The following is a 10,478-nucleotide window of genomic DNA, read 5'->3' on the forward strand; positions in this document are numbered from 1 at the left end:
GAGATTCGGCAGCCCTTTTGCTGCTGGAGAGCGAGGGCCCTCGACAAAAACACACACACCCCGTACAGGAGCAAAATCATATTGTACCATCATCCTCCCACCTGGGAGCGACATCGAGGGAGGGGGTTATGGCCGCCTGGACAAGTGACCAGATATTTGCCTTTTATGGAAACCAGGTCAAAGGATTGCAGGATATTCATGCGCTCATCGACGCCTTCGATTCTCTCCTCCCAAGTTCTCTCTCGCTCATATTTTTGCCTTCTCGGGCACATCCATGAGGTCATAGTCGCATAGCCGGTGGTGTCTGGACCTGGGTGGATATTCGTAGGCGGCAACTCCGGTTTCTGCGGGGGTGTCCAAAGTGTCCTCTTTCCCTTTTACTCGCATGCGTAACCGAGCGGACGGTATAGGCCTACACCGCCTCCGACACGCGGAACACGGTATACGGCCGTGAGTGGGACCGGTTTGCTGTTGTTGTTGGCCACTATGGGCCCCCAGATGGGGCTGCGTGACTAATATGTCTAATTTGGTCGAATATTGCACCACTGATTGCCTTTTCGGAGCTTTTATTTCAACGAACAGTTAATGGCCCATGTTGAAGAAGAAGATAAGATCTTGCTGTTGGGATATCTGGAACAAGAATAGGATCTTCCAAAACATATCCTATCAGCTGATATCAAACGTAGGACTTGAGTAGGCTGAACATTGAAAGACACTCGGAAGATCTTACTTCCTGAATTTTCGCCCCGAAATACTCATACCAAGGTCTTCATTTCGCTGTTTGTTCTAATTTTGTGAAATCCAACAGAGCCAACACGGTGCAGGCACTCGGTGCAGAGTGCTTTCCATGCCCATGAGGCAAGGTGTACGTGGGCGCAGAATTATATATGCACACACACACCGAGCACAGCACCACCATCCAGCGCGACGGGCCTTGTTTGGTATACGCTGGCAAGAGAGCCAAAGGCAAAAGTCAACCCGCCGCCGCAAACCATTAGTTGGAAAGGCGAAAAAACTACACAAATGAGCCTAATACGACAAAAACGGCAAATCGGAAACACGCACCCCTCGACGGCCTACGACGGAGACGTCGCGAGCGACCGAGGCCCACGACAATTTCAGTCGGACGGATGACGGTAACGGCAACACAGTCATCCGAGTGACTCAGTCAAGTCGGTTTCGGCTCGGCTGGCGGAACCATAGTGCATGGAGGGATTTGACTTCTTCGCACCTATTCGATGGACCACGCCATCACATGTGCTGCGTGTGCCGCCGGTGTCGGAATCGATTTATTTTGCTTTGCCCCACGGGTCGCGTAATCACTTTTGAAAAATGACGAATAAATTCATCCCTTCCAATCGGCATTGGAATTGCATTACGGCGCACTGGCTGTCCGAAAAAAGATGATATGTGTAGCTCATTAGTACGTAAGACCATATGCGGGACCTGCGAACACTTGGGTGCGTGCGTGCGTACTCGATGAAGAAAGGTTAAGGATGCACGGGCAAGCTGCCGCCGATTTGCCGGTGATGGTGATCATTCCAAGTTGGTTGGTGATCATTGCTGGATTAAGGGTGATAATATGCTGTCTTTAATGATAAATCATGCCTTAAACGATTTTTAACAATTGACTTTTAAGTGCATCGGTAATGTGGTACACGATTGTGACATATAATCAACGAAATTTTACAATAAAATATTATTACAGCTGATGTGTACCGTAGGTCATCCGGTCATCTTTGGAAAGATTATTGTTGTATGGCATTATATTTGTGTGTGGTTTATTTGCATGCACATTAAAATCTTAAAGATAATTAATTTCAAGTAAAATTGTTCTTAGTGTTTTGAATTTTTAACCAAACAGATGACGTCAATGTTTAATTATGCCATATTTTAAGAAAAATTAACAACTAGGATAAGTGTATCAATTGTAGCTACAGCACCAATTATGGCTATAGCGAACACTATTTTCGCTCTAAAATATGAATATTTTAAAACATTTTGCTAGGAACACTATAGCCATAAATGATAATTTTAGATGCAATTTTTAATCGAAGTTTTCTATTATTTACTTTAATTATTAGTCAAAATAAAAAATAATCTCTTGTTCTACACATTATAGACTCCAAGAAAACATATTGACTTTTAAAATTTTACCAAATACTTATTTTTACAGGTGTAAAATCGGAATCTTAATGACATAATATAGCCATAATTGGTACACTTAACCTACACATTACTAAATATGTCTAAAACAATTTCCTTTTGAATGACCAGTCCAATAATTTACAATTTTTTTTCGTGCAACAAAGACCTGTTCGTAGAACGTTTGAAGTTTAGTTTTATAATTTACCACATCAAATGGAATTGTTAACTAATTTTGAATATTTTTAATGCATAAAAGCCTAGAATGTGATCTGAAATACAAACAAATGTCATGATCATCTAATATAATATTCGTAATGAATAGAAAAAGTAAAATTCAAAATTGTTTTCATAAAGCAAATTGAGGTCTTATCCAATAAATTATTTTTACTTAATATTTGTCATTATTTTTCAAAAAAGCATAAATCAAATTCCATATAAAATTAACACAAAGCTTAGAGTTCTCTTTTATCTCTTAAGAATCAAAATCATTTGGTTTCAAGAACGCTTGGAAAAATATTGGAAACAAACCGTAGTCCAATTTTAGATATTGATCAAGTTGGTAAATGACAATTCCATTAAAACTTTCTAGTATGATTATTTATGCATACATATTGGTTTACTCCTGTAGAAACATGTATGTTTTCTACAAGATTTTTGGACTGATTTTTTAACCAGATAGTCTTGAGATGGTCCAGCCAAAATGGTAATTGTTTTTGATTATTTATGCTGTTAGTTGTTGAGCGTCTTTCTCATGTCATCATCATGCCTAATTTTTATGTTCAGCACTAATAAGTCATGGTTGACTGCTACTGATATCTTCCAAATGAATGCTACAAAATTGTTTTGAATAATGTTAAATAATATTTATTTCATTCCTGTTTTGTTTCATAATACTTTTTCCTCTATTGCTGCTCAAAAAGTACCCTCGACAGACCGGCAAAGCCTGCAATACTGCAATCAATAAACGATTTTGAGCACAACTAATCAATGAACAACTGAACCGTTTGGGTGCCAACCAAAACGGAGGAAATCCGTGTTCTCCTTCCCTTCATGCACCATTGCAGCGAGAAAGAGAGGCAGAGGCACACACAAAACTACTCCAAAAACTGCCCACCAGCACACCAGCATTTGATCTGATTATCTTTCTTTCGCCCTTTTCCGTTGGTGCGGTTTTCCTTCGCTGCCGCAACCGCTTGCGGTACTTGCGACAAAATCATGGAATGCATTAGTTTTTCGGTTCGTTAAACGTTAGTGCGCACCCAATTCGACCCGCCCCGGTCCCTACTTTAGCTTTCATCCTGCTCATCCGATTCGTTGTTCTCCCCCTCGAGCAGCAGCTCATTCGCAGCGGAGCGGAATTCGAACCCTGGCAACTGTTCAATATCGTTCGCACTGGCCGGCGGACGCACCGTTGTCGTTGTGTTGGAGTTAGCCGTCACATTAACGTTGAACGGGAACTCCGCAAACGTGGGCGCAAACAGTTGACCCCGTACGGTGGCCTTGCGCTGTTCGTTGTACCCCATCTTGAAGCCTTCGGGCCACGACCGAACCTCGGACTCGCTGGTACAGTTGGATGGTTTGGCGCGGGCCAAGAAGTCATGCTCGAACGCCGCGTTATACAGCAGCGTACAGACGCCGTGCGAACCCCACGGGGACAGCGGTGCTGCCAGCTGATTGATACCGCAGTCGCCCATAATCCAATCCTGATGGCAGCTGGTCCGATGGCGCGTGCCATAATTCCGGCTGGTGTGAATGCACTGCACGTTCTTGGCCGCCGTACGGTGGTTGGGCGCATTGACGTCTGTGGTGTCGAAGCCGGTGCCAACGATGTCACAGGCTGGATGACGAAGGGAGAGAGCAAAATGTTGGGGAGATGTTAGTACCTAACAAGGCTAATCGAAAGACAGGACTACTTACCATCTATTTCCTTGAGTTTGCGTGTGCCGTACTCTTTGGCGGCGGCCAGTGCCACCTGAGCTCCAAAACTAAATCCATACAGAAAACCATTGTCCGGGCTGAAGCCTTCCTTTTCGAGGAACTCTAGCTTCTGCTTCAGCACACCATAGATGTCTTTGAAGTTACGCCGCAGCCGGGCGTATGTTGGCAGCTGCGCGAAGCGATCGTAATTCATACACATCACACAGCCTCCACGGTATTCGGTTAGATCTAGAATTTGAAAATAGAGTTAGAAGGACGTCCTCTTATTCTCAATCCCTTTCTACTCCACTACCACGCACTTCGAATGAGATCCTGCACAAAGTACTTTTCACAGTCAATCTTCCACCCGAACACAACGATCGCATACTTGGCGCCCGGGTGACACTCGTCGTCGTACTCGTACGTGTTGTTCTCCGCCAGGTTGTAGATGTGCACGAGATCTCCCGAAGAGTTGTAGTAGTTGAAGAAGATGTTGTCCTGAAACCGATCGGCACTGACCGGATGGGCATGATGCACCAGCATCAACACCATGGCCACTGCCACGGGCAGCGCCAACCTCTTGATACTCTGTCGTACAAACATCCCGCTAAAGTTTCGCTGGCGTGGTTGATGGTTCCCGGCGTTGATGCCTAAAGAAACTAAAACACAGGCCAGCGAGCGGCCGTACCTTTATACACTTTTAGGATGACCTAAATTCTTAACACTGATTCAAAAAGCAAACACTGATAGAGGACCCAAGATGTAGGGGGAGAATCGGGAACTTCGGAGGAAGTAAGAGACACAAAGACACCGAGTGTGTGTGGAGAGGAACAAAACAAATAAAAACCTTTAAGACAACACTACACACACCCTTCAGGGAAGCCAGAGCCACGCGAGAATTGATGGATCTTGTGATCTTGTGTGTTGGGGATGTTGGATACGAAAAGGTTCTTTGCGCTTGCAAGACCCGGTCGCCGCCCCCCGATGAGAGATATCACCTGTCACCGATTTGCTTATCTGCGATCTGCATGTGTCGATCGTGAAAGCTTTCTCTGGAGCTCTGGAGAGACCTTTGGAAACCGGCTTAGTACGGTGAGGTCAGATTTCTGGTTCTGGCTCACCTGGCACGAACCTCCTCTTCACGAGGCGTTAGTTGTTTAGAGACATCAGGCACCGAGTTCATGTTACGGGGTTCGTTGTTTTTCACTGTCAAACTAAATTTCGGATAACCCGAAACCGGTATTCCTGACTAGCGATGCAATAACGTTTATTTGTTTTGACGTGATTATTCGTTGGCACGATGTCAGCACCGGAGCGTCATAATGCCGGTGGGGATACACCGCTGGAGACACCTTTGCGTGTTTAGTTAGAGCGATGTAGGGGTGATGGTGAGGTCAAAATTAACCCTCTAGGTCAGGGGTCGGCAAACTGTTTAACTGTTGGGTCTTTTCATTTATTCTCAAAATAATTTCTTGAATTTAAAATCCGAAAAAGTTATGTTGTTATCTTCACTTCCTATTGTGTTGAAATTAATGCATTCTCTCGCTCAGGCCGGAATTTGCCAACCTCTGCACTAGGTCATGGACCTTAAACACACAATTACATCAGTGCAGGCAGTTCAAGGGATTGGATATTGCCACATGTGTCATCTTGCTCTGCCCAAAACGTCAAATTATCTCGTAATAAACGGTCATCATGCATCGCAAGCATAAATCAATAAAACGTTTGCGCAAAAAGGGAAACGCATGAATGGCTCCCAAGATACGCACACATACTCACACACCTCACGGAATGACTCATGTTCATGTTTGCAAATTGATCTTTTTTTAATGGCATAACCACATTTGAACCATATTCCAGCGAGAACAAGCATTTACGCACGTGTCGTCGTGTTTGGTGGTTTGTGTACTTTCTCTTTCGGTGCAAAACCTTCATCCCCCTTGGAGCATTCTCGGTCACGCACGGTACACAAATCAATCGCACCCGTCCGCTGCTCAGTCCGCCAAGTGCGAAGCAAAAGAAAGCTCCAAAACACCGGTCTGATGGTAGCCTCGGGATGGTTGGGTAGTGGATCGATATAACCGCACCGAGAAAGCCGCCCAGTGCAAAAGCTCGTTCCAAAAATGGCGACGAATTGGGCAGACTGAGCGAAAACTGTGAGCCAAAATACTGTTCCGAAAGCAACTCTCCGTCTCCGTGTGCGCTATACATGTGTGTGCGTGTCTTGGGGCCATAATTTCGCCGCAACTACAAAAAGCGAAGTTTTGGGAAGGAAGAAATTTATTATTATCATTCTTCCATAAGCCTTACCGCGCCGTGTATATCCCCAGCCGTTGCAGCGGTTGTATGTGCCACCCGAAAGATAGCCCAAAAATGCCCAAACTTCCCCGGGGACGTAACGCGTTCCGGTGTGTACGTAAGTCTGCGACGCGCGAAAACGGGGAGATAAGAAATTCGGCAGGATTGATTTCGGCGGCTCGCGATTTTTATCGACCAAACGACCGATCCGAACGAACTCTCTCTTTTTCTGTTCCATCGTTCGAGCTCTCGAGAGGAATTGGTTTTTAGTGTAGACACACTATAAAGGTCTGCGAGGCGGGGGGATATTTTACTTCTTGGGGGCATGATGAGGTTTGTGGTAAACGGTACAGTTCCGAACCTCTGGGTAGGTCATACGATGGCAATGGCATTTCTTCAGTCGATTTCCACCAATCGATGCGTTCGTTCGTTCAACAGATGATGATGATGATGATGACGGCGGTGGTAATCAAAATGAGTTTAAATAAAGGGTTTCTTAAGCCTTTTTTAGTAATATTAGAAAATGTTTTAAACTAAAATTTCGAATAATAATACGAAAAATTTGTTGTTAGTTTTCTGAACCTACGATGGACTAACAATTGAGAATGTTGAAATGGGAGGATACGAATTGGCACTTGAGCTGTTGAGTTGGTCAGAGAAGCCCTGTAATCTTCAGAAATGTTTGATTTTGTGATAATATTTGGTATATCAAGTGATAGAATTTGGTATATTCTATCATTCCGAATGTCTTTCACTGGGCCCTTGCAGCACGGAAGCAAACCAAAAGATGTTCAAAACATCAACTATGAATCAAATATTTATGAAATGATTGATGACGTCATTTGAATCATAAATTGAATCTTTTGATATTCATGATACAAAATTCTAGATTCAATCTGAGTTTCAATGTTGTTTCTATTTCTATGGTATTAATTTAAGCTAAAGCCCGTAAAATATCAAAACATCATGGATTAATCTTATATTTCATGTTGGGAGTTTGGGAATTCTTCATCAGAGATATTAAAAAAGAATTAGGTACAGCTTATTACAATTTTCTGAAAACAAATCTGTGAAATCCTTTCTCTAACTCGAATTTAGTGTCTCATACGAGCCACTTATTTCACATTTTCAAACCCGCACTTGTCCTGTTAAACGACGGCCAAACAAATTAACGGCAAAATCTTAAATGGAGAACCGTAAAGGCAACCAATTAAACCCAATGTTTGACTGCAAAAGCGGTGTTGTTATTTTTAATTTATTTCTCCCCCCCTTGTTTCCCGATCGTACTCCCCGAGAAATCTCCGAGATAGTACTAACTTATCATAATTTTGCAATCGCCCTCAACACTAATGGCGACACACATACACGCACACAATCACATCCGACAAGTGGTACAATCGAACCACGAAAGCTTTCTAAATGACGCTAGTGAAGTAACAAGCACTGCTAACACAAACAAAAAGCGGAAAACAAACATAAAACTGAGAAAAAACGGTCCCCTCATAAAAAAAAAACAGTTCGTCGCTCCTCCTCCTTTAGAAGTCATTTCCCTTTGGGTGGCTTACTAACCTATCACTCAACGGTGTGATCACGGTTATCGAACAAACCGAAACACGGCGCCATGAAAAGCACCGAGCGAAACCAATTTAGAAGAGTTAAAGTAGAAGAGTCTTCACTGGGAACTAGTGAGAATTTGAGATCGGTACTTAACGAACGCACTTACAAAAACAATAGGGTGGATCAATTACCAACACTTTGGTTTGTATTTGTAAAGAGTAAAATATTTATTTCCCTTTCGCTCAGTGTATATCGTATTTCAATCGATACTTAAAGTTAAAAAACCGAACATTAAACATAAGCAATGACGAAACCTGAAGTCGACTCCTCCGCTCGTCCGTGGGTTGTTTGCTGCCCCCGATGGGATCTGTCAACTCCTACACCTTCGTCGGGTGTAAGCCATTACAAACTGAGGTGGTTGGCACTGGGAGGTCCTAAAATTGGCACCACTGGGTTGATTGTTTTTGCGACACTTGCGACTCTCTTTTTGGAGAGTCTATCCACATCCCCTATTTCTAGAAACCATAGTCAAAGATGTTGTACGGATTGGTGTACACCGTGTACGGGAACACGTCGGAGGTCGGCGCAAAGAGTTCCCCTCGGACCTCACTGAGAAAGAGAGAGAGATTATAAAAAAATGATAATTATTAGATCCTAAAGGAGAATTAACATAACAAGCCAAGCGTACCTCTTTCTCGTCTCCATGTATCCCATCCGGTAGTTGCGCGGGTAGGTGGCGACCTCCCCGAACGAAACGCACTCGAGCGGTTTCGGCTGTGCCAGGAACTGGTACTTAAACGCCAGGTTGTAAAACACCGGACAAAGCCCGTGCGACCCAAGCGGTGGTGGTCCTGCCGCCGCCTGCCTCAACCCACACTGTCCCATGCGCCAGTTCTGGTGACATTTGTTCGGGAACTTCGTCCCCTTATCAATGCTCGTATGCACACACTGTACGTTCTTAGCGGCATTCCGGAAATCCATCAGCTTAAACGCCCGATCACTATCAAAGCCCGGACCCGCCATATCGCACGTATCGATCGCTTCCAGCTCCTGGCCACCGATCCGACTGCCCACGTCCAGCGCCAGCTGCGCTCCAAAGCTGAACCCAAACACGAACGTTCGCCCGAACTGGACGCCCTCGTACCGGAGCTGCTGCAGGAAGTGCATCAGCACGTCGCGGATGTCTCGGAACGCACCGACCAGCCCACCGTACCCACCGCTCGAAAAGGCAGAATAGTCCATGCAGGCCACACAGCCACCCCGATGCTGGTGCAGGTTGTCGCGCAGTGCCAACACCCACGGCACCTCGTAACAGTTCTCGCGCCACCCGTGCACGATCAGGGCGAAGCGTTCGTCCGCCGCGCAGCCGGTACCGTTCAGCAACCGATCCTCCTCGATCAGCGTTGTCTGTTTGGTGAGATTGCCCCTTTAAAATACAGAGAGGGTTACAGCCTACACGCCGGTGCACCCACGACGGTGCGTTCACCGTGACTTACCCATGGTAAAACCGAAAGGTGATCTTTCCCTCGAACATCGTACGGCGTGGGGAGGGCTTCAGGGCGGCAAGCAGTGCCGGTGGCAGTGGCGGCGGTCTACGCACTTCCTCCTCTTCACCTACCCCAACAGTCGTAGTGACGTTCATGCTGTAGTCCTCCTCCCCATCGCCAGCAGTAGTTGTGGTGTCGGCCACCATCTCCTCCCGAAAATCCATCGCGTAGTCAGCGGCGAACGCTTCATTGGACGCGATCGTCTGCAACCGCTGTGCCCGGAGTTGGGCCCGCTCGAGCCTTCGCTCCCGGATACGGCCTACCAACCGGGCACCGAACTTCCCATCCCGGTACGGTTCGGCCAACGCTGCCAGCCCGACGAACAGTACGAACGCGACCACCACCGGCACCACCACGAAGCGACGGCAGCCAAACGACATCTTCCCTCCCGGCGTTACCGATACGGAATGTATGCACATACCAATCGATGAACGGTGCGGAGCCCACAGACGGAAGACGCCCATGGCTCACACACGCACACACAGAGACGGCAAGCACGGAGCACTGCGTGGTGACTTTTTTGGCGGGTATATCTGCGAGTGATATCGCGGCTCTCCAACTCTTTTACACGGTATGGTGCATTTTCCAACACCGAAAAATAAAAACCTCACCGACCACCGAAGACCTAGATAGCGAACCAGTCAACCGGTACGCGCCGTACGGGGCTTTTGGTGAACGGGTGTGTATGCTCTCGGAAATTCTTCACCTTCACCTGAATTTCTTCCCTTTCCGAACCGGCAGCCGGTTTCGTGTCGTTGGCCTTTTTGGTGGTGGTGGTGGTGGTGATCGTCGTTGTTTTTGACTCCCTCGGTCACAATCGGTCACAAAGTTTCTCCTTCCCGGTCGGAGACGATTGACTCTTGACTCTTGCCGGCATGGCATACACCGTTTACGTTAACATGCTTTTTTAACTAATTTATTGCTGTATATCTAAGGTGACGACGCGAGACAACAATTTGGACCTTCAATGTCTGAAATCACTACTACCCACCCGCACACCGGGTGGGGGGA

The 10,478-nt window shown here is 46.0% G+C and overlaps 2 protein-coding genes across 2 annotated transcripts; both read right to left on the reverse strand.

The window, feature by feature from the left end:
- Nucleotides 1-2,986: 2,986 nt before the first annotated feature.
- LOC120959311 (uncharacterized) lies at nt 2,987-4,739 on the reverse strand. The gene is made up of 3 exons (XM_040382610.2): nt 4,386-4,739; nt 4,066-4,314; nt 2,987-3,985 (listed from the first exon to the last, which is right to left on the reverse strand). The coding sequence occupies exons 1-3, from the start codon at nt 4,666-4,668 to the stop codon at nt 3,435-3,437; spliced, it is 1,083 nt and encodes a 360-aa protein (XP_040238544.2). The 5' UTR covers nt 4,669-4,739; the 3' UTR covers nt 2,987-3,434.
- A 3,384-nt stretch (nt 4,740-8,123) lies between these two features.
- LOC120958737 (uncharacterized) lies at nt 8,124-10,478 on the reverse strand. The gene is made up of 3 exons (XM_040381724.2): nt 9,417-10,478; nt 8,609-9,346; nt 8,124-8,529 (listed from the first exon to the last, which is right to left on the reverse strand). The coding sequence occupies exons 1-3, from the start codon at nt 9,929-9,931 to the stop codon at nt 8,436-8,438; spliced, it is 1,347 nt and encodes a 448-aa protein (XP_040237658.2). The 5' UTR covers nt 9,932-10,478; the 3' UTR covers nt 8,124-8,435.

The sequence above is a fragment of the Anopheles coluzzii genome, chromosome 3 (assembly GCF_943734685.1).
Source record: "Anopheles coluzzii chromosome 3, AcolN3, whole genome shotgun sequence".
NCBI lineage: Eukaryota > Metazoa > Arthropoda > Insecta > Diptera > Culicidae > Anopheles > Anopheles coluzzii.

Coding starts and splice junctions, on each gene's coding strand:
- LOC120959311 (XM_040382610.2), bottom strand. CDS start 4,668: ATGTTTGTACGACAGAGTATCAAGAGGTTGGCGCTGCCCGTGGCAGTG. Junction 4,315..4,385: donor TGTGCAGGATCTCATTCGAA/GTGCGTGGTAGT, acceptor TTCAAATTCTAG/ATCTAACCGAATACCGTGGA. Junction 3,986..4,065: donor CAAACTCAAGGAAATAGATG/GTAAGTAGTCCT, acceptor TTCGTCATCCAG/CCTGTGACATCGTTGGCACC.
- LOC120958737 (XM_040381724.2), bottom strand. CDS start 9,931: ATGGGCGTCTTCCGTCTGTGGGCTCCGCACCGTTCATCGATTGGTATG. Junction 9,347..9,416: donor ACCTTTCGGTTTTACCATGG/GTAAGTCACGGT, acceptor TGTATTTTAAAG/GGGCAATCTCACCAAACAGA. Junction 8,530..8,608: donor TACATGGAGACGAGAAAGAG/GTACGCTTGGCT, acceptor TCTCTTTCTCAG/TGAGGTCCGAGGGGAACTCT.